Source organism: Colletotrichum truncatum, assembly GCF_014235925.2.
Source record: "Colletotrichum truncatum strain CMES1059 chromosome Unknown Contig_0002, whole genome shotgun sequence".
Classification (NCBI taxonomy): domain Eukaryota; kingdom Fungi; phylum Ascomycota; class Sordariomycetes; order Glomerellales; family Glomerellaceae; genus Colletotrichum; species Colletotrichum truncatum.
This window is the reverse complement of record NW_027222399.1, coordinates 1,638,042-1,657,283: the sequence shown is the minus strand read 5'-3', so window position 1 is coordinate 1,657,283 and position 19,242 is coordinate 1,638,042. Positions and strand designations below refer to the sequence as shown.

At 51.3% G+C, this 19,242-nt stretch overlaps 4 protein-coding genes across 4 annotated transcripts; 2 read left to right on the top strand and 2 right to left on the bottom strand.

The window, feature by feature from the left end:
• Nucleotides 1-649: 649 nt before the first annotated feature.
• Nucleotides 650-7,469, top strand: CTRU02_203415 (mus7 mms22 family protein; the record flags this gene model as incomplete). The annotated part of the gene is made up of 6 exons (XM_036724039.1): nucleotides 650-5,363; nucleotides 5,412-5,596; nucleotides 5,643-5,813; nucleotides 5,860-5,997; nucleotides 6,047-6,227; nucleotides 6,274-7,469. The coding sequence occupies 6 exons, from the start codon at nucleotides 650-652 to the stop codon at nucleotides 7,467-7,469; spliced, it is 6,585 nt and encodes a 2,194-aa protein (XP_036584153.1).
• Nucleotides 7,470-7,872: 403 nt separating this feature from the next.
• Nucleotides 7,873-10,986, top strand: CTRU02_203414 (mitochondrial AAA ATPase; the record flags this gene model as incomplete). Its single annotated transcript, XM_036724038.1, has 1 exon — nucleotides 7,873-10,986. The coding sequence occupies one exon, from the start codon at nucleotides 7,873-7,875 to the stop codon at nucleotides 10,984-10,986; it is 3,114 nt and encodes a 1,037-aa protein (XP_036584152.1).
• Nucleotides 10,987-11,435: 449 nt separating this feature from the next.
• On the bottom strand, nucleotides 11,436-13,470 carry CTRU02_203413 (TFIIH p62 subunit domain-containing protein; the record flags this gene model as incomplete). The annotated part of the gene is made up of 2 exons (XM_036724037.1): nucleotides 11,436-13,264; nucleotides 13,329-13,470. The coding sequence occupies 2 exons, from the start codon at nucleotides 13,468-13,470 to the stop codon at nucleotides 11,436-11,438; spliced, it is 1,971 nt and encodes a 656-aa protein (XP_036584151.1).
• Nucleotides 13,471-14,313: 843 nt separating this feature from the next.
• Nucleotides 14,314-15,783, bottom strand: CTRU02_203412 (extracellular protein; the record flags this gene model as incomplete). The annotated part of the gene is made up of 3 exons (XM_036724036.1): nucleotides 14,314-14,734; nucleotides 14,799-15,263; nucleotides 15,317-15,783. The coding sequence occupies 3 exons, from the start codon at nucleotides 15,781-15,783 to the stop codon at nucleotides 14,314-14,316; spliced, it is 1,353 nt and encodes a 450-aa protein (XP_036584150.1).
• Between the last annotated feature and the right edge of the window lie 3,459 nt (nucleotides 15,784-19,242).

Sequence of the window (19,242 nt, the reverse complement as noted above, 5' to 3'; positions counted from 1 at the left end):
GCAGCCTCTGTTGTTCTTCCAGCTCGGGCTTTAGGGTATACACAGCTGCAGCATCATGAGATTGTTAGACCGAGGGAAAAGTGGTTGTACATTATGCCGGAAAGGGGGATTTGCGAACATATGCCAACACCGGCTCCCACAGCTATCACCAGTGGAAGAAAGTTCCTTGTCAGACTCATGTTTGGTACGATAAATAGTCGTCGATGGGTTACTGAGAGGTTGATGACTCAAAAAGAGAGATAATGTTGGTAGAAATTATATCGCTTAGACAAAATAGGCAGCGTTGAAGGCGAATGCGATGCAATTGCCTTAGGCGTCAGGATTGGCGGCTTAGCTGCAACATGCGGCAGCCAGCTTGTGTTCTTGGTACCACCTTTAGAAAATCCGGGCCCGTCCATCCGTGCACACATTCGAGTTTAAGTGGTTCCCCGTGCCACCGCGAGGCGCCAGTGAGCGCGACCCCGCTAAACGCGCTCAGCACCCGCCTGAACGCGTCCCGCCTCAACACTACAGAGTGCTTGACCTTAGGTAATATACTTTCATTTCCAACCAAACGTCACGCCGCTAATTTTTGAGTCGTTAGATTTCAAGGGCGCTTTCAAGATCTTTTTACATGGTGCTTCCTCTTTTATGATGATCGATCTACGCCATGGCGAACTGGAAAGTACTGGGCGAGGTCCCAGACTCGGACGACGAGCTCGACTTCGATAGTCAGGAATTCGAGGGACTTCCGAACATCGAGGTTCCTCCCAACAAACCAAACGGTGCCCTGCAGGCCACCAGAGCTCTCAAAGAAAGCGTATGGGACGTTCCTGAATCCTCACAAACGACTACAAACACACCCGCGAACTCTCAAGCTCCAGTTTCGAATCGTGAACCAACTATACTTTCTGCAGACGAGCCGGCTTCTTCGCCACTTTCTTCAGCACTAGACGTCGATGACCTTGCTGACATTTTCGACTGGAGAGACCAAGCAGCAGGAGGGCCTTCTATGACCAGGCAGAGGTACACAATCGACGGTCGTGACGACTCGCCAGACCCCTTAATGGGGGACGACAGCATATCTACGAGCTATGTCAAGATCACGGCGCCCCTGCCAGAATTTCCTTTTGAGAACGATGAGCAGAGTCTGCCTCCTCCAATTGTTCCGCTAGCAAGCCCAGAGAGGCGCCTGCAAAATTCACCGAGAAATCTGCAAAGTCCGCTGAGGGATCAAGGATCATCAAGGAGCCAGCATAGGTCACAAGCTAGCCAACACCGCGCTAGCATGAACCGGGATGAAGAGGTTGCGAGAGAAACAGCGCTACGATATGAACGCTCACTGAGGCCCCGGAAACCGATACAAGAACACCCATACCTTATCGAGAATGCTCAATACAGCAAAGTCTTTAAGTCGCATGGCCTACGGCCGATGAGGATGGCAACCGAGTCAGTCTCAAGACGACAAAGGATCGACGACGATTCACAGGAGAAAGACTTTGAGGCCAGCCAGGAAAGCACAGTTGATGGGCTAAATGAAACAACGGATGAGAGCCAATATACAGGACCGGAGAACCCGTCAAATTCCAGGCTTCTGCAGGTGTCTCCGTCCCCATCCTCGTCCCTGTTGCGGACCTCATCCCCTAAGCACAAGGGTGGACCGAGTAGCCAACCGAGCCAAGGTGGAGAAACAGACAACACCAGCTTGTCTGATAATGAAGATCTTCCCTCGATCGAAGAGATATTCCGCAAGTCAACAACAACACAGGCCAGAAAGAGGCGAAGGCTAGTAGGCGACAGTGTTGCCAAGCGTAGGCACGTGAACAAGGCTGTACCGGACATATGTTCGCCCTCAGGCCCTACCTTTCAAACGTATGATGAAGTTTATGACATTCATTCGTCTCCTTCTGTATCGCCACAGATCCAAACTACCACAGCCGACCATCGGGCCGACCCTGTAACAGAGATGTCAGACATTGCCCATGTTATTTTTGACGAAGACATAGACGAAGACGACCCTTTTCGGTTACCAGAAAGACTTGTTCCTGCAGCAGAAAACCAGAGAAATATCGACATGACAATGTCAGATATTTCAGATGTTGAAGACGGCATTCAGCTTGAAGTCGATGACACCGCCGCTATCTCTGGACCGGAGTCAGAAGCAGGTTCTGAAAGCGGATCAGAAGTCTTTAGAGACGTTGGTCGAAGAATCCGAGGAGTTCTTCCAGCATCTTGGCTTAGACTCGACCAGCAAACTACTCGTCCGAAGTCAACTCAACCGCATCACCACGAACCGTCGCCCAAGAAGACGCCAAGACGGGGAGTTGCTGTTAGAAGGATTGGCCGTTCAACAACCACAACAACAGCCTCCTTCATCTTTGAAGATTCTGATGATGAAGGCACATCAGCGTCGAAGCCTGTGCGCAATGCCATCAGCAACAACTCTATGCCATCTTTACAGCGAGATGGAGCACAAGTTATCGAGGTCGATGATGATGACTCCTCTGCCATGGAGGATAATGGTATTGATCATATGGCCCCAAGTCGAAAACGGCAGATGGCTCTGAGCGAGGCTTTTAGGCCTGCAAAGAAACAGAGAAAAGATGCGATGCTCCCGAATAGCGGATCTAAAAGACCTGGAAGACCGCCAAAGGCCACAGGCCGGTGTAAAAAGAACTCCCGACTTGATCCTTGGGTAAAACGTTGCAAATCACAATCTGGTGGGTCCCGGCTTGCTGCCGGGGCGAAGAGCCCTCCACGCTTGAGTATTCTAGATGTCATCGAACCAAACGCGCCACGCTTTCTAAAGATTGCTGCCCGGACAGCTCAAACTAGAAGCCAGCTGGGAAGGGCCAGCCCTATGCACAAGACTATTCGTCTGGCAACCCGAAAGGACAATATTGACGCTGGTTCAGTGTTGCAGAGATGGAAGGGGAATAAAATCCAACCTCGCCAAGGATTGCAACGTAGTCGTCGTGCTAGGTCGATTAGCCGTCATCCTCTTGCCCAGGTTTCGTCCAACATATTTTCGCGCACATCTGTATCGTCACCCAAGAGTCAAACAGCTAAACAATCTGCTAGAGCTATTCGCGAAGAGACTGAAGCTGTGACACCTTCACCTGGTGCTCGACGTACCCCACGTCCATTTTCCAGACAGCAATCCAGTGGAAGTCAGCACACCCACGATGCTGCCAACAGACCGGCTCAGCTCGAGACTGATCTGGCCGATCAACCGGGGAGAATGGGCTTTCATGCGAGAAAACGAGCACTTGATGCTCTCTTCCGGTGGAGCAAATCCCAGTCGTTGTCTACAAGGAGTGTGCACTTGGAATCTGTCATTGATGACGAGTGCTCTGCTGTTTCAGAGCAGAGTCTCGCTGCTAAAGCCCCCCCTGAGCCGTCAGTGGTTGAGAAGCCCCGGCTTAAACGACCGAGAAAGCCCGCCCAACCGGTACGCGTTGATGTTGCTTCCGCTAGATTCCGCCACGCCGACGACCCATTACCAACAACTGAAGTTTCCGCCCTAGCAGAGGCGCCCAAGACAGCATTGACTGACAACCAACTTCTGGGTCTCGGTCCCTTTGGCACTCAGTATACCCAACACTTTGAAATATTCCCACTTGATTGTGGTGTGTTCTTCCACGAAACAACACTCATAGGAAGCGGTCGAGTTGAGACTGCGGTCGATGATTGTTTTATAGAGAAGGTCTGGCAACCTCGCCCCCGAGTGTCATTTCATTTAGGAGATCAGATTCTTCGCTGGGATCGCTGGTCCGAGCAAGTATCATCAGAATTCGGTATTCTAACGGACAGCATTTTGGACCAAATCCTCAAACCAGTGTTGCCAACAGAGGTCGGGTTTGACACGAATCACGCCGCTCGTTTTATCCTGGACTATGTACAGAAGTCAATGAGCTTCCTTGATGATGCCGGTGCTCATTCCTTTGTCACTCGTCTAGTTGACGTGGCCATCTCATTCTTGTCTCGGCTAAATTTGGAAACTCTGGACTCAGGCAAACGTCTGAAGCTCATTGACGTTCTTTCAAATCTCATTCTTGTCATGTCTTGTACAGTTCGACTTTGTCAAAAACACTCGACCTTGGTATCAGACAGTTTCACAGTGGAGAACGTTCTCCGGAAAGTTGCCGAAACCCTTGTCCGCGTCCTCCTTGAAACAGGACTTGATGAAGTGGTTCATCTGTATGATGACCTTCAAACGCTGACATTTCGTGAGCGAGGTATTCGCCCCGATAAAGTCATTCCACACGCATGGGTGTTGTTGATGAGAGTGTTGGAAAGCCTCCGCATCCCGAGAATGTCTTTCTGGGATGTTACCTATTCGCATATGATTCAGCCTGCAGTCCTGAAAGCAGCAGATGCCGTAGGATTCGAGCGGCTATGGCAGGAAATGTTTATACTCTTGCCATTATGCGAGTTCGACAACTCGGGCGTGCTCATTGCCAACAGAAGACATCGTGTATCCATGGATGGCTGGAATCTACCGCAACAGATTTTGAAACGCGTTTTTCAACTATATCGCGACAATCCTCGTCAATCACCAAGCTTCAACGATTACTGTCGTATGCTTGTGTCCAGATGTCACTATCTGGTCGACCAATGGGGATGGCAAAAAAGTGGTGGTATAATCGGCACGATATTCGACTTTTTCGGCTCTCATGATTTGGCCCATCTACGGAATGAAGAGGCGTTCCGTTCCGCTCGATTCCTGGACAACCTTCACCACAACCCGTCACTTAAAGTTGACTTGGATGATCGTTGCTTCCATATCTTTTTGAAATTGGTTGCCTTAGCTATCAAGAAGTTAAGAGAGAAGGGCTTGATCAATGACATCCGGAATCTAGTAGCACGTACGCTTCCCAACCATGACCGGCAGTACTCCAAAGAGCAAAACGTTCATCAACATGACTTGGCTGCCCTAAGAAATCATCACGATCTGCTTTGCACCCTGTTCTGGGCGGCGCCCCCCGATATCCGGCCTGGCATCCACAATTTGGAAAAGCTTGTGATTCCTGCCAGTTCTCACAAGGAGGCTTGCCTGATCAATTTGAGGGCATGGAGTCAACTCGCAAGATTCGTTGCGCACGAAGAGTCCGCTGCATCATTCCTTCCTCTGTCCAACTGGCAGTCAAACATTTTCAAGCAACTGTTAGACCAGTACAACTCTGCTGCGTCAGACATTAAGCAGCAGTTCCTCGCAATGCCAAAAGACAACACCAGCGGTATCAACGAGGATTTTATGAACTCTATCGTCGCAATCAACAAGGCTGCAACAATGGAGATCATTCTATTCTCTGTCAAATCTTCCATGGACGTCGTCCAACATGCAAGTAGTTTAGAGTTGGCTAGACTTGCCTCCAACACTGGTATATAACAAACCTGAATTTCAGTGGACCCAGGCTAACCTCTGTCAGTTCAACTGCAACATGTCTTCCAGCACTTCTCAACTCTCCCCGCAGATTTTCCATCGGCGCTTCTGCAAGCTTCTCTCACTATCTTGGAACGTCTTCTTGGCCGCATTGAATCTGTTTTCAACGAAGCTGATGAAAGCCAAGATAGTATGGCGTCGAACACTGTTGAGTCTGAAGATGCTATCCTTGTATGTCACCATACCTTGACTGCTTTTCGATCCTAACACCTTCCAGATGCTCGAGCGTGACTTGGCTGCGGTCTTTTTCTCGATGGCCCGTTGTATCTTATCCAACCAGGCTGCGAGAGGCAAACCCAACATTAAGGCTGTGTCAAGTGCCTGCGTTGAACAGTGCGTTGTTGTGGCTGGTATTATGACGAGCTTATTTGTTCGCTGCCAGATGATGGTGAGTATCCTTCGTCCTTGCTGAGCAATATACTTATTCTCCAAAGCGTTTATCCCAAGTTTTCAAGCGAGGTAAATATTGCCTCTTTGAAAATATGCCAAACAGGCTGAGCATGAGCCAACGGCCCTATCTCCCATTATTCCTGTCAACTGTTGCAGAGAGAGGAGCAGCGATCAACCTTACCGTAAGAAACCGACAATCCAGATTATGAGAGCAACATTAACATGTAATAGGATATTGGGGTGGACGTCTTACAGTTATGGCTGTTAACCATCGTTCAACCAAACCACTGTTTGAGGTTTGAGAATCAATTTGGACAGCAACTTCAGCGTGAGGGTCACGCTTTCATTCCAGAAAAAGCCGTGGGCCTTGTTGTCAATCCAGGTTATCTATCTAATCGCGACTTTTTCGAATGTGAGTTTTCAATCCGACTTCCAGATCATCCGACTGACTATAGCAGACGCCATGATATGGATGCGGCAATCCCTCCAGACGACAGATGCTGCGATGAAAAAATTGAACCTCTCTGATTTCACTAAGACATTAGACAACGTTATGCATCAGATGCGGGCTGACCTTCAAGCCACGGCCATTGAATCAACAGAGCACCCGAACTACGTCAGATTTGTACGCGGTATAATATCCTTGATCACAACTTACGGTGCAGACATCTGCAAAGTTCTTTCTTTTTTCAAAGAAGTGAGCAAAGAGTATTCGCCGCCCGCAGAGGACCCTGAGCTTCAAGTGGCCAGGATCCTGTCTTACGGCCTGAAGCTCGCAGAGGGTAATACAGGCATAGCCAGCAGTTTATTTTACCTCTTGCTCAACAACTTCAAAAAGGCTCTTCAGCTTGGCAGGCTACCGCACGAGGTCACTCTGCTTAAAGCCGCCATGAAAAGCGACGCCGTTGTGGCCTTTACAGTCAGGATGCTCTCCGCAGTCTTGCATGCCACTAGGTCTAGCCCCGAGGCCTATGCGCTGCTAGATGTATTCTGCGATGCTCTTGGACTTGTGTGGAATGGGTCGGCTATCAATCGCCAGCTGAGTGATGATACTCTTACCTCTGTCACCGGTCTGATCACGTCAATACTGGACTGGGCAACAGCCGTAAGAGGTACATTTCTTTGTGCTGAGCACATTCATATACTCAGGAAGATTGTTTGGCTCGTCAACACCCTTCAACCAACAATCGAGTCTTTTTCATTAGCTTTTGAGGAAAGGAGGTGGTGGCACAATCTGATGGAGCGCCTAGAGTGGTTCAGCTTACTTGTCGAAGGGGCACAGGATTATCTCAGGACCGAGCTTGGCAGGTCCCAGGTGCCGTCGCTCTCCCCCTTAGCACTCTTTCGCCGATTGAGAGACACCAATGCCATCAAGATCCAAGATGCCATGGTTCTTGAATGGTCTCGAGTCATCGCGGAAGATGTACAGAGAAATTGGGTTGTGAAAGGTCCCATCTGGACAGTACCTGGGAGTACTTGTGATACCACCTCGACGCAGCCTGCACACGGCACTATCAAACTAAACTGGAATATGCAAGAACTGGTGACCAGCTTGCATGATCAACTTCAAATTTGGAACCAGTGGTGGATTGAGGGAAATAGTAAACCCGGTGAACGAAAAGTATTTACTTTTGAAGACTATGCGATATTCTAAATACTCTAGAACAGCCTGCGATTGTATGTTTATCAGCAACGCATGGCCCGAATAAGAGGCAGGACCGGGCAGTCAAGCTTTGCACAAGCTCTAGAAAGCCTGTGGAAAATCAAAATTAAACTTCAATGGCAGAAGATATGAGATAACTTCCTGCAATATAGTGGCACCCAATGCTTTCGAAATACAAGAAAATGATAATGTTTGCTTTAACTGGGTCTAGGCCCCCTTGTATCAAATCACAGGTCGGTTCGGTGTGGCACTCGGTGTGTGTCGGTGAAAGCTCTGCCGAGATTCCGCCGTTCTCACTAAGCATAGCGCCGGCTCAAGGAACTTATCGACAAGAAGTGCCTTTGCCATGCAACAACACCGCCAATTGCTGGCATATTGCTCTTGGTCATTCCGAATGCATGCATTAGGGCCACGGGCCCTTGCCTCAGCCTCCCGAGTCTCTGCATCGTCGAGGTTAGCGTTTTTGGCCGTCAATCGCCGCCAGTGCCGACATTTCCACCCATCTTTCAGGTTACGGAAAGGTCCGCCGGAGACCGGTAGCGGCGCAGATGACGGGAAGCCCCCGGAGAAGCCGTCAAGTGAGCAGGATGACAGCAGCAAGAACCAGGATGGAGTACGGTCCGAGTCGGCTGCGTCAGAATCGGCATTTCGTCGTTCGAGAGGCGGCGCGTTCGCCTCTGCGAGAGCGCGCCTTTCGAGACCGCGAGCTACCGACGAGCTTCCGCCCGTGAAGCTCCCGCAGGCCTTCATTGATAGCAGCGTTTCGCTTTATGACCCCGAAGCCCGAATTAATACCCTTACGAATGACCTGTGGCATCATCGGTACATGGGCGCCCGCTGGCACGATCTATTGTGGAAGGATTTAGACCTCGTGTTTAGCCAGGCCTCTTGGAACGAGACAAAGTTGCAGGATGCGCTGCGCGGTTTGCGCGAGGGCAATACCGAGCCTGTCGAGAGGAGAAATCGGATACTGGCAGAGGCATCACAGTGGTTGAGCCTCTCCATCGATGAGATGCGGTCATCAAACAGCCTGCAGAGTTCTCGCGAGCCATTGCCAACGACCGAGTTCGCCGACATGCTTCGCTACTCCAACAAATTTGTCCTGTCCAATCTTCTATCTCAGCATACAAGGGAAACAAACCAGAGCGATCCGATTGAACACCAATCAACCGGCCAAGACAGTGTTCTTCAATCGCTGGTCGAGCAATACATCGAGGAAGGAAAGCCAAAGTCGAGACGTGATGGACTGCGGTTGTTCGATCCCAGGATTCGGGGTGAAATCGTTACGGCGGTTCGAGCAGAACTTGCGTTGCAACCCGAGGGAGGCATGGCTGCAAGAGAACTCAAGAGGCCTCTTACTGTTGTCAATATTCCGAACTACACCGGGCGAAGCCACACTAGGAAACTGATGAAACATGTTGCTTCGTGTGTGGAAGCCGACATAATCCATCTCGATGCGCAGGACTTGGCTATACTAGTAGGTGACTATTTAGGGCAAGACTGTGCCTATTCTCGAGGCTCAATTTCGATGTTGGGTTACAGAGCAGCGGAAATGAACGGGCGTTTGGCCAAGTCTGAAGAGCCGGCTAAGCCCAGCGAGGACGATCTCTCAGGGGAGATTGAGGCGGCCTGGGTTAACCTCAGCGAACACGGAGTTCGAGGAGGCTACAACAGCCCTTTAGATGACGAGCTTCAAAAAATCAAAGACGGCGCCAAGGACTATGTTCTCCCCTCGGTTGACCGCTGGGAGAATCTGAAAATCAACGCTGTACTCGAGGAGGTTGCCAACTCAGCTACGAGGATGACATTACAGCCGGACCGAAGTCTCATCATCCACGTTGACGACTTCGTCGAGCTCAACATGACGCTCGAGGGAGCTCTCATCATCGGCAGATTGCGTTCCATCGTTGACACTATGTGGCGGGCTGGCAAGAGAGTCACACTCGTTGGTACGTCATCCAACGAGAATCCCTCTGACCAATATGCGACGACACTCAAGGAAATCGCGGCTGAGGAGTGTGTGATTCCTCTGCCGTTGAACTTCCAGCGGATAACCAACGCCAGCAACACAAAGAAAATCTATGAAGCCAACGACTATCTGCAAGAAAACCTACGCAACATTCAGCACATGCTGAGGACGATAGCTGGAAACTCGCCTGACACGAGCAAGCTGCGCATAGTTGGTGTATCCAAGTCATCACCTCCTGAGTACCTCCTCGATGACACTGAAGGGTCCTACATGGAGGTGTCACTCGTCCCCCGCGTTCTGGCTACCTCCATCTTGCCACTCTCTGACGTCTATCACATCACTCGACTATTCTACGCATGCCAAGGCTCTGTGAGTCCCGAGCAGTCATGGAGAGTGCTCTTTGATGTCGTCGAATCCAGCAGCTATAGCACCGCCCAGATGCACCGCCCTCAAGACAAGCCTACACGTTCCAAACCCTCTGTCTCTTCTTCCGATACCCAACGACCCGAACCCGAGCGTCTCCGTGTATCGGGCAATTACAATGAATTTGAGAAGAAGCTTCTCAGTGGCCTTGTCAACAGCAACGAGATCAAGACGACTTTCAACGACGTCCACGCCGACCCCGAGACAAAATCAGCCCTCAAGCTCCTTACTTCTCTCTCCCTTGTCCGTCCGGAGGCTTTCACCTATGGCGTCCTTGCTACGGACAGGATACCCGGCTGCCTCCTTTACGGCCCACCAGGAACTGGCAAAACACTGCTGGCCAAAGCCGTCGCCAAGGAGAGTGGCGCCAACATGCTCGAAGTCAGCGGTGCGAGCATTAACGACATGTACGTCGGCCAGAGTGAAAAGAACGTCCGCGCTCTGTTCTCTCTCGCCAAGAAGCTCTCGCCCTTGGTTATCTTCATTGATGAGGCCGACGCCCTGCTGGCTGCTCGTGGGCAACGCAACCGCGCCGCGCACCGCGAGACGATCAATCAATTTCTCCGCGAATGGGACGGTATGAACGACACAAAAGCCTTCATCATGGTGGCTACGAACCGACCCTTCGACCTAGATGACGCCGTGCTTCGTCGCCTTCCCCGGAAAATCCTTGTCGATTTACCCCTGAAGCAGGACCGTGCCTCTATCCTGCGCATCCTTCTCAAGGGTGAGAACCTCGACGAGTCGGTGTCCATTGACGACGTCGCCCGCCAGACTGTCCTTTACTCTGGTTCTGACCTGAAGAACCTCTGCGTTGCGGCCGCCATGACTGCGGTCCAGGAGGAAAGCGAGGAGGCGGCGCGACACACTGGCCCTGAGCTGTACGTGTTCCCGCCAAAGCGAACTCTCAGGAAACATCACTTCGACAAGGCTCTCAAGATGATTGCGGCTAGTGTCAGCGAGGACATGGACAGCCTCAAGAGCATCCGCCGGTTCGATGAGAAGTATGGCGACGTGAGGTCTAAGAACAGCCAGAAGCGTCGCGGCATGGGTTTCGGTGTCATCCCAACTTCGAATGACGCGGAGGAGGCCAGGGTGCGGCAGGCTGTTGTGTAAAACTACTTTTGTTTTCCCCTCGATGTCATTTTTCCTTTTGCCTCTTTTCCTTTGTCTTTTTTCCCGCGGGGAAGCCCCGCTTCTGTCAGAGGAGATGGAGTGGAGAGGCTTTTCTCGTCATATTTGGGCCTGTATGATTTCCTTACGCGATTGGTCCCGTCGTGTAAATCCTTCAAATGACCATAGAGATTAGGGGAGGGAGAATGGATGACTGTATCACCATCATTGACTGTTTAGGTACTAGCAGCCGCATCTAAAGGGTTCAGAAAAGAACAGGGACTAGAGCGGACTACACAGCTACGATCTAGTATATTGAAATCTTAGAGGCGTTTATTTTGCGTAATCTATATTAGGATTGCCTCTGTCTGTCTGTCCCTGGTTTATGCGCATATTTGGCCTGATGTCGGTCTGGACGATTGTGGCCAGGACCAGCCATGATAGTCCACAGCTCAAGCCTCTGTAGAAAGTTGTACGCCCTCCGCCGCCAGAGCCTTCTGATAGTCTGCCTGCGCCTTGTTCAGCGATTCTAGTGTCGGTTGCATAACTGCCAAGACAGCTTTCCGACCTCCCTTCTCATGCTCCGGCCGCCAGCCCCTGATCTTCTTTCCGGTTGCTCTGTAGTGGTCCATAATCTCCTTTTTTTTCAATCGGATGATCTCATCGCGAGCCTTCTCTGCCTCGTCAGCAACGGCGTGGATGCGTTCGGCTGATCTCTTCAATGACTCGACGAGGTACTGCAACTCGTTGGCTCGGTCGGGATCGCCCGAGAGAAACGCGTTCCAGAACTGGTGGAGAAACTCAACGGTGGTAGCGTGCGTCAGTTGACAGCGTTCGGCAACCTCCGCGGGCAAGCCCATGGGTTTGGAGGCATCCGCGGCGACATCGCCGTACTTCTCTGCGCGCCGCTGGCGGATACCCGCCATGATTTCGTCGCCTGCTGCTTTTCGTGCGGCACGAGAGCCGACGTGGGGCCGTTTTTGGGTCTCCTCGTCGCTGTCGCTATTGTCGTCGATACCGATGCCCGCACGGAGGTTCATGCCATTTGCTTCATCCGTTTCAATCATTTCTAGGTCTGACTGAACCTCGAAAAGAACATCAGAGGGGACCTGCTTTGCGAAAGCTTTCGTGTTTTCCGACTGTGCCTCTTCCTTCTTGGAGAAGAAGCGGTTCTGCTCCTTCACATTAAGGATGATTTTGTTTTCCATTGCGTCTCCCTGTAAATCTCGCAGTGCAAGTTCTTGAAATGTTGAATCTTCTGGTCCAGGGGCGTTTTCCCTATCATCTGCTGGAGCAACGTTGGCCAGCATTCTCTCACTCAGACTATTGAGCGTGTTGACAATAGGCACGTTTTTGCGAGGCCGCATTTCAATATCTTTCTGGTTCCCGCTCCTGAAGCCGCCCTGGTTTTCCTCGTTACCATAGACATCAATAATATGCGGCACACTCTGGGCCATGCTCTTGCGCTGAAAAGTGACTGTGTTTTCGCTGGCATCATGGGCATCGAACAGCGGATCCCGACGAATGCCCTCCTTCTTCTCGTCGGAAATCCTATCACCCTTGAGGGTGCGAAAGAGTTTACTGAGGAAAAAGCGCGACCAGAATTCGCTCTCCGGGACCTTTGGCACGTTTTCATCGTATAGTCGCTTGACAAGCGGGTGCTGGGCCATGATGAGCTGGACCATCTCCACGGTAATATCAAGTTTAAGCACATCATTTTCGAGACGTGGCTTGATAGCCGGCAAAATGTTGTAGGCACCCTTTTGTTGGTTGACTTCGATGGCGTGTGCACGCAGAAGATTGGTGCGGGTGGACCAGAACTGGGCGTTAAAGGCAGCATCTGAGATGGACTCCGGTTTTGTAGCGCGCGCATCCATATACGTTTGATGAAGGGTGCGGTCCTTCTTCATGAGAGACTGCTGCAACTCAATATCCCCCTTGAGCTGTGCATCGTCAAACCAGCGTGCATTGCTTGGCTTCGAGTTGACAGAACTAGCGAAAGCCATGGAGCCGGAGCCGCTACCGCCTGAGCCGCTAGGAGTCGCACCATTTGAGCCATTCGCGTGAGGATTTGGCGTACCGGCTGGTTTGGGCACGTTGGGATCGTTGGAGCGAACGTCGGCCAGGAGCCTAGACAGAAGATCTTTGATGGCGTTTGCTTCGGACCTGGCATCTGGCGATGTGAAGTGAAAGAGATAAGGCACCTGTTCAGTGGCATCGGGCGGCTTCTCAAAGATCTTTAGCATCACTTTGGCGGCTGTATCTGGTGTTTGCTGCAAATCTATAGTCCACGTCAGTCGAATTCATATTCCGATAATTATTTTTTTCTAGTTAACAAGACTCACTTGTAATATTGGCGAGCGATAAGGAGACCGTAGGCGGGCCGTTGCCAGGCGCTGGTGTCCAGATGACGGACTGTTGGTCCGGCGTCATAGTCAAGACTCCATCCTTCTTCTTGAACGCCGCCCGTCCGGACGGGATCGCCATGTTTGCTTTAATCCAATTTTACTCAGTAGGCTTCATGTATCATAACGCAGGGCCGCCCGCTTGTTATCACTATCCGACTGTTCAAGATGCAGTCGACCTTGTGTGGGTGAGTGGCCTGGGATACAAGGTTTAAGATGTATCAGGTGTGGCGCCACTAGCCAGCACGGAGTCGCTAGAATATGTCAAGCGGGTTTATTTCAATGACAATACTTTATCCGTAGATGTTGCGCGTCGATATAATCTGAGAATCGAAGATTGACCTTCAGTTGGATGTGAAGTCTCAAAGCTCCAGCCACAATGGTGAACTGGATCTGATGCTGCCTGAAGTGGCACATGGAAAAGGCCGTCACAGATGGTGCCATCTGGCAAGCCAGACCACAAAAAAAAGTGGCTTAGGTTAGTAATCAATAAAAGCCAATCATCTCTTTGGCCGCAACGTCAACGGATGGGGGCGCAGGAGCGACTTGTTAAGCAGCATTGGTATCGCATTCACGCCTAGTCCAGTCCTTACAACGATCGTCGAGTTGCGTGCTACTGTCTATTTTATCCGATGTAACTTGCCAGTGAGCCATTCCATACCAACCAGGAGCCAGTCCTGGGGATTCCATGTCAACCTCAACGCCAAAAGCAGAAAAAAAACCAGACCTGTTCCCCATGTCTACATGCTTGATCCCGCGTAATCTCGTACAGGTTCTCATAAGAATATCGTCGCCCACGTCATGGATCATCCAGAGGGCAGAAACTATCGACGTCTCCTGAGGCTAGACAGAGCCCTTTATTTCTGTTGCCAGGCTCACCTCCACACGTCCTAGACCTTACCGTTCGGAGTCTTGCTTGAAAATCTCAAACGTGTTTAGAGCGAGCGCGAAGACGACCGCTGTGGGCTCTCTTATGGGCTCTCTTCTTAGCCCAGGTAACGAATTCAGTTGTTCCGGACTGGCATTTGGTACCAGCAGCCATACTCATGATAACCGACCACCGTCCGGAGGCACACCGCTGGAAATGGGTACCAGCAATGCAGAGCCACTGGCCCTCCTCTGTGCAAGCCAGACCAGGTTTCATGGCTCCGGGAGCGTCGTCGCCTCCTGGAGGTTTGGCAGTGGGCGTAGGAACCGGCGCAATATCGGTGGGTGAAGGGCTTGTACTTGCCGAGGCATTTGTCGGAGACGGTCTGCTAATGGTTGCCAGAGTGGTCTGAGTCTCAATCTCAGGGTAACAAGAAACACTGGTAGAGCTTGAGATTGGGATAAAAACGCCACCAGGACTGATGCAAGTCAGCATTGTTCTTGGCAGAAGAGCAGTATGAAAACTTTTGACTAGATACTTACAGCGAAGTGGCAGGAGCAGAACCTCCAGTAGCGCGGGTAGGGATGGGTGCAGGCTGGGACAAGTCCTGAGATACTGGGGAAACGGAAGGCACAGAGCTAGGCTGATCTGCCACCGGAGAAGACGAGGGAACAGAAGCAACGGGGTTGCTGGATAAGGCAGGGCTACTCGAAGGGACTGGACTGTTCGACGGAACAGCAGAGCCCCCACCGCTGCCACCACCAGTCCCAGGATTGGGAGCAACAGCACCGCAATTGCCAGAAGGCGGAGCTGTCTTGCTCGATGTAGAGTCAAAATCGGGGCCGGGGTTGGGGAACGCGACGTCAGATCCCTCGGCAGTTGTGCAGCCATTGTTAATATTGGCCTTGAAGATTTGAGGACGGCTGCTAAACGAAACAGAATTCGTCTGGCCACTAGTAGCAGCACCAGCACCACCGTTGACAGTCACAACGGCACAGTTCATATAGCTAGGGGCCATCAGTGAGGTTCAACATCATTCGAAGACCGAGAATGTACTTACAATTCTCTGTTGCCAACGTTGTTAAACCAGGTCCAAGCGAAGATGGCCTCCTGGGCAGATGGGACATCCGCCGGCAGGGTGAACTTGAATGTCGAAGTGCCTGGAGGAGGGCAGTTGCCGATGTAGCTATGGATAACAGTGAAGGTCTTGCCACTGTCATAGGAGAGGGCAGCTTGGCAACTGCCTCCGTTGTGGTTCGCACCGCCAGCGATGGTCATATTGTAATCTTTACCGGCTTGCCAAGTGGCGACAGGTCTGGCTGCAGGGGATCCTAGAAGGTTGAGGGTGCCCTTGCAAGGGAAGTCGCTGCCAGAGGCACTCATGGGACTGGTGATGCTGTAGTCGATAACGTCGGGGGTTGAGAAGGGGTTCTCCTTGGATCGGAGGGGCGGCGGGTAGGTCATGGCCATGTGAGATGAGACTTGACTAGCCAGCAGCGCAACCGCTAAGAGAATAACAGACTTCATGCTGTGTTTTCCTGGACGTTACCAGGCGATTGTTACAAGATATAAGAACTCGGAAACAGCAGCACACAAAGTAAGTGTACGGGGTTGTTTGGTTTTGGGATGATTGTTGTCTGAATGAGTGTGTATTTGCTCCTCGTCTTGATATTCGCGCGGGTCGGAAATGATCCCGAGGCTGGGGGTTCGTGTTGTTGAAATGTCAAGGTGAATGAGGGTGAGACTGTCCAAGTCAAGGCGACTGAGACGGATGGGTGATTTTTTTTATCTGAAAGTGTGTCTTCTAATCGAGCACAGCTCAAAAACCAAAAGTCCAATGACTGACAATGAAGAGGAAGGAATGTGTTATTGTGTAATGAGGTTGGTCGGGAAAGCCCAGTACGTAACGGTTGCGATTTGGGGGAGGCAGGGAAGGAACGGCGTGCTTTCCTCCAAAGTGTGTGTGGATGTGGATGCTGCTTTGGTGTGTAAGCCAGATAGAAGGTAGGCCAAAGTTGGATTCCCTAACAGCAGTGAATACGTGCCGTGTGTGACGCAATACCAGACAAGAGGAAGCAAGAGAATGAAAAGTGAGGTAAGGGAAGAGAAGTGAAATCAAGCCGAGACCCGAGAAACGTGTCGTTGATGTCAGATGCGGATGGAGCAAGAGACTGAGGAAGGCGGGAGGCTGTCACGGACTCTTTATTGTTCGACAATCACACCGTCTACCAGCCCATCGAAGGCAGGTACAGTATGCGGACTGGGGGGGAGACAAGGGTAAAGGGCCGGCTTCTGCAGACGTCCCGTTGAAGTGCAGGTACCAGACGCTGGCACAGGCAAGAGGCAGTTTGCATTCTGGTCAAGGTGATCCATCTGCGGGCTGGCTGGCGGTCGTGTGGTGCGCTTGGCCAACACCTTCCTGGCGATGCAAAAAAAAAAAAAAAAACCCCTTGGCTTCGACCAATCTTTTCCTCTTCTCCTTCACCTTCTACTTCGGGATACCTTCATTATGCGTGCCGGATGCCTCCAGAGGTAAAGTACATCTACTCTGCCCGTTCTCTGGGCGACTGCCCGGATACTAACAGACTTTTTGCTCCTATCCCTTCAAATCAGGTCCAGTACGTTCTACGTCTGGCCAATGTCTGTCTCCCTTCCTTTCATTCTCCCTCAAGATTCTTTTTCTATCTCCACAAGTTGAGTCGTTACTCCTGTATTTATTATGCCCTTTGATCCTGTCCAACAGACATCTAAACCATGAGAGACCTCGGCTTACGCCTAGAAGCTCTCGTGAATTCCTGGCCGATCACCCCTTGCACCCTTTAACACCCAGACCCAACCACACCAGCTGTCGCCTTGCGAGTCCAGATCAACGTCTCTAGACTAGTCCACAACGCAATCTAGGCAATAGGTGACCCACGCAGCGGGAGAGTGCCCGGGTAGAGTGCGAAAGTCAGAGGGGAGAGTCATGTCTGTTTGTCTCTAGTGTTGCTAAAAAGGTGGGATGAACAGGAGCCAGTTTGGAAAAGAAGAAGAAAATGCTCCAAGTTTATCCAGCACAGTCATTGGCGAAGAGACGAATGCACGAATAGGATGCCATAGCGACAGTTGCGCGGTAAAGATTTGAAGCGCAAGGGGCGCAAACCGACCTTTGGCGTTGTCCTAATCCTTGGGAGAAGGCAGGGAGATCGTCGACATTCGACGGTTCGGGTCCAGAAAAATCCAATCAAATGGCCTGTGTACCTGGTGATGTTGAGCCGCCGAATCCGCTGATTGGCCCAGCCCGTTTGGAGATCCTGCTCCGCGACACCTCACACCACACGTTCTAACCTATACCACCACGGGGAACGCACTGGAACAGAGTAAAAATTGAACAAATGGGAAACCAGCACAGAGTCGTGGGCCGCTAACCCTCAAGGGCACCGCCCAGGATTACCTCTCCGTAGTGTCCCCGCTTCAGCGCCTTCCCTAGCCTTTCCGGGAGCCGATTGTGACGTGACGGAGGGGTTTTTTTTTTTAACCTCTCAGTACTGTTAGGTATGCCAACGTCCAGCCATTTTCAGAAACGAGACGACTTGAAACATGCGACATGCGCGCCGTCAAATGGCATGCGTCGTGCAACCGCCACGAATAAAAATGTTTCCTGGTTACCTGTCGCTGCCGCCCAGCCCGCAGCCCATAGCTCACAGTCACATTTGACTCCTCTGACCTATTCTCATCCGATCCCTAATTATGCATACCTTTCCTTACGTAGATAAATCAGGAAACCAGTATTGGACAATCTGGTTGCTCAATCCCCCCCACTAGGGTTATGCAGCAGATGGTGAGATTCTTTTGTAATATACGACTCTGCTACCGTTTGCCAGCCCAGTTTGCCCGCACCCAGGGGACACAGACCCCTCCGCGGTTAGGTAAGCTTGAATGCATCATGTTCCTAGTACAGCGTAGAAACGTGGCGCATTTTTTAAGCTTGTCTCCTTACAAGGGCGCACATTGATGCCGCAGGTTCCGTGTGGGCCATCGCTGTAACGTTAGTGAAGTCGCCATTCCACTCTCCCTTTCATCATGACCACTCATCCGATTCCAAGGTGAAAACTTGTCTTGAGGCTGAGTTCTACGTCTTCATTTGAAGACTGATCACGCAGGACAAGACAAATTGCTGCTTTTCATATGATGGACGTGCATGTGAAGTAATGTTTTATCATCTTTCAAGCCACCTCTCGATAGATGGCTATAGCCTAAACTGCTGACTCCTACGCTTTTCATCATCCGTCCTGCCAAGCTCTCTACAGCGCCTAGCCTTCAGATACACGTCCGGGTCGTGGCCAACGTGCTAACGTTCATCCACCCTAGTCGTCCGTCGCCTGTCTCCTGCTCTCGTCTGGCTTCATCAAGTACCGTCGATAACATCATGGTGGCATGCCCCTCACCCTTACGGTCCCTCGTGGCAAGCTATCCACAAAGGACAGCCTGGACCTTTCATTCCTGAAATATAACCTTCTGTCGGGTAACAGATGTGGTGCTGATAGAGTATAAACTCACTGATGGCCCTGACAATGTAATGGTTTCAAATATCCATCGCTGAGCATGCTCCTCCACATCTGCCGCATGCCAACATGCCTCTCTCCACAGCGTCCGCCCGGCTCTGCGAACAAGGTGAACATTTGAAATTCGGGAGCTGTTCGGACCTTGATATTGGTGAAGATGGCGCTTCGAGACGCCGAAGGTTACCTGTGCCATGCTATTTATTTGTGTCCTCATTTGGCCTCTTCAGACCCGTCAGGAGTACGCCCTGGGCCACCAGCCGGGACCGCTGGTCCTTGCTGCGGCCCTTGGTGCTGTCCGTGGTTGTTGAAAGGCTTAGCCCCGTAATTACTGCTTCCACTTCGATGTTGTGCACCGTACGAGTGCATTTGAGAAGGACTTGTCCCGAAGTGTTGGGGTCCCGGATTGTTGTAGCCCCTGCCAACTAAGCTGGACGTTAGCAAC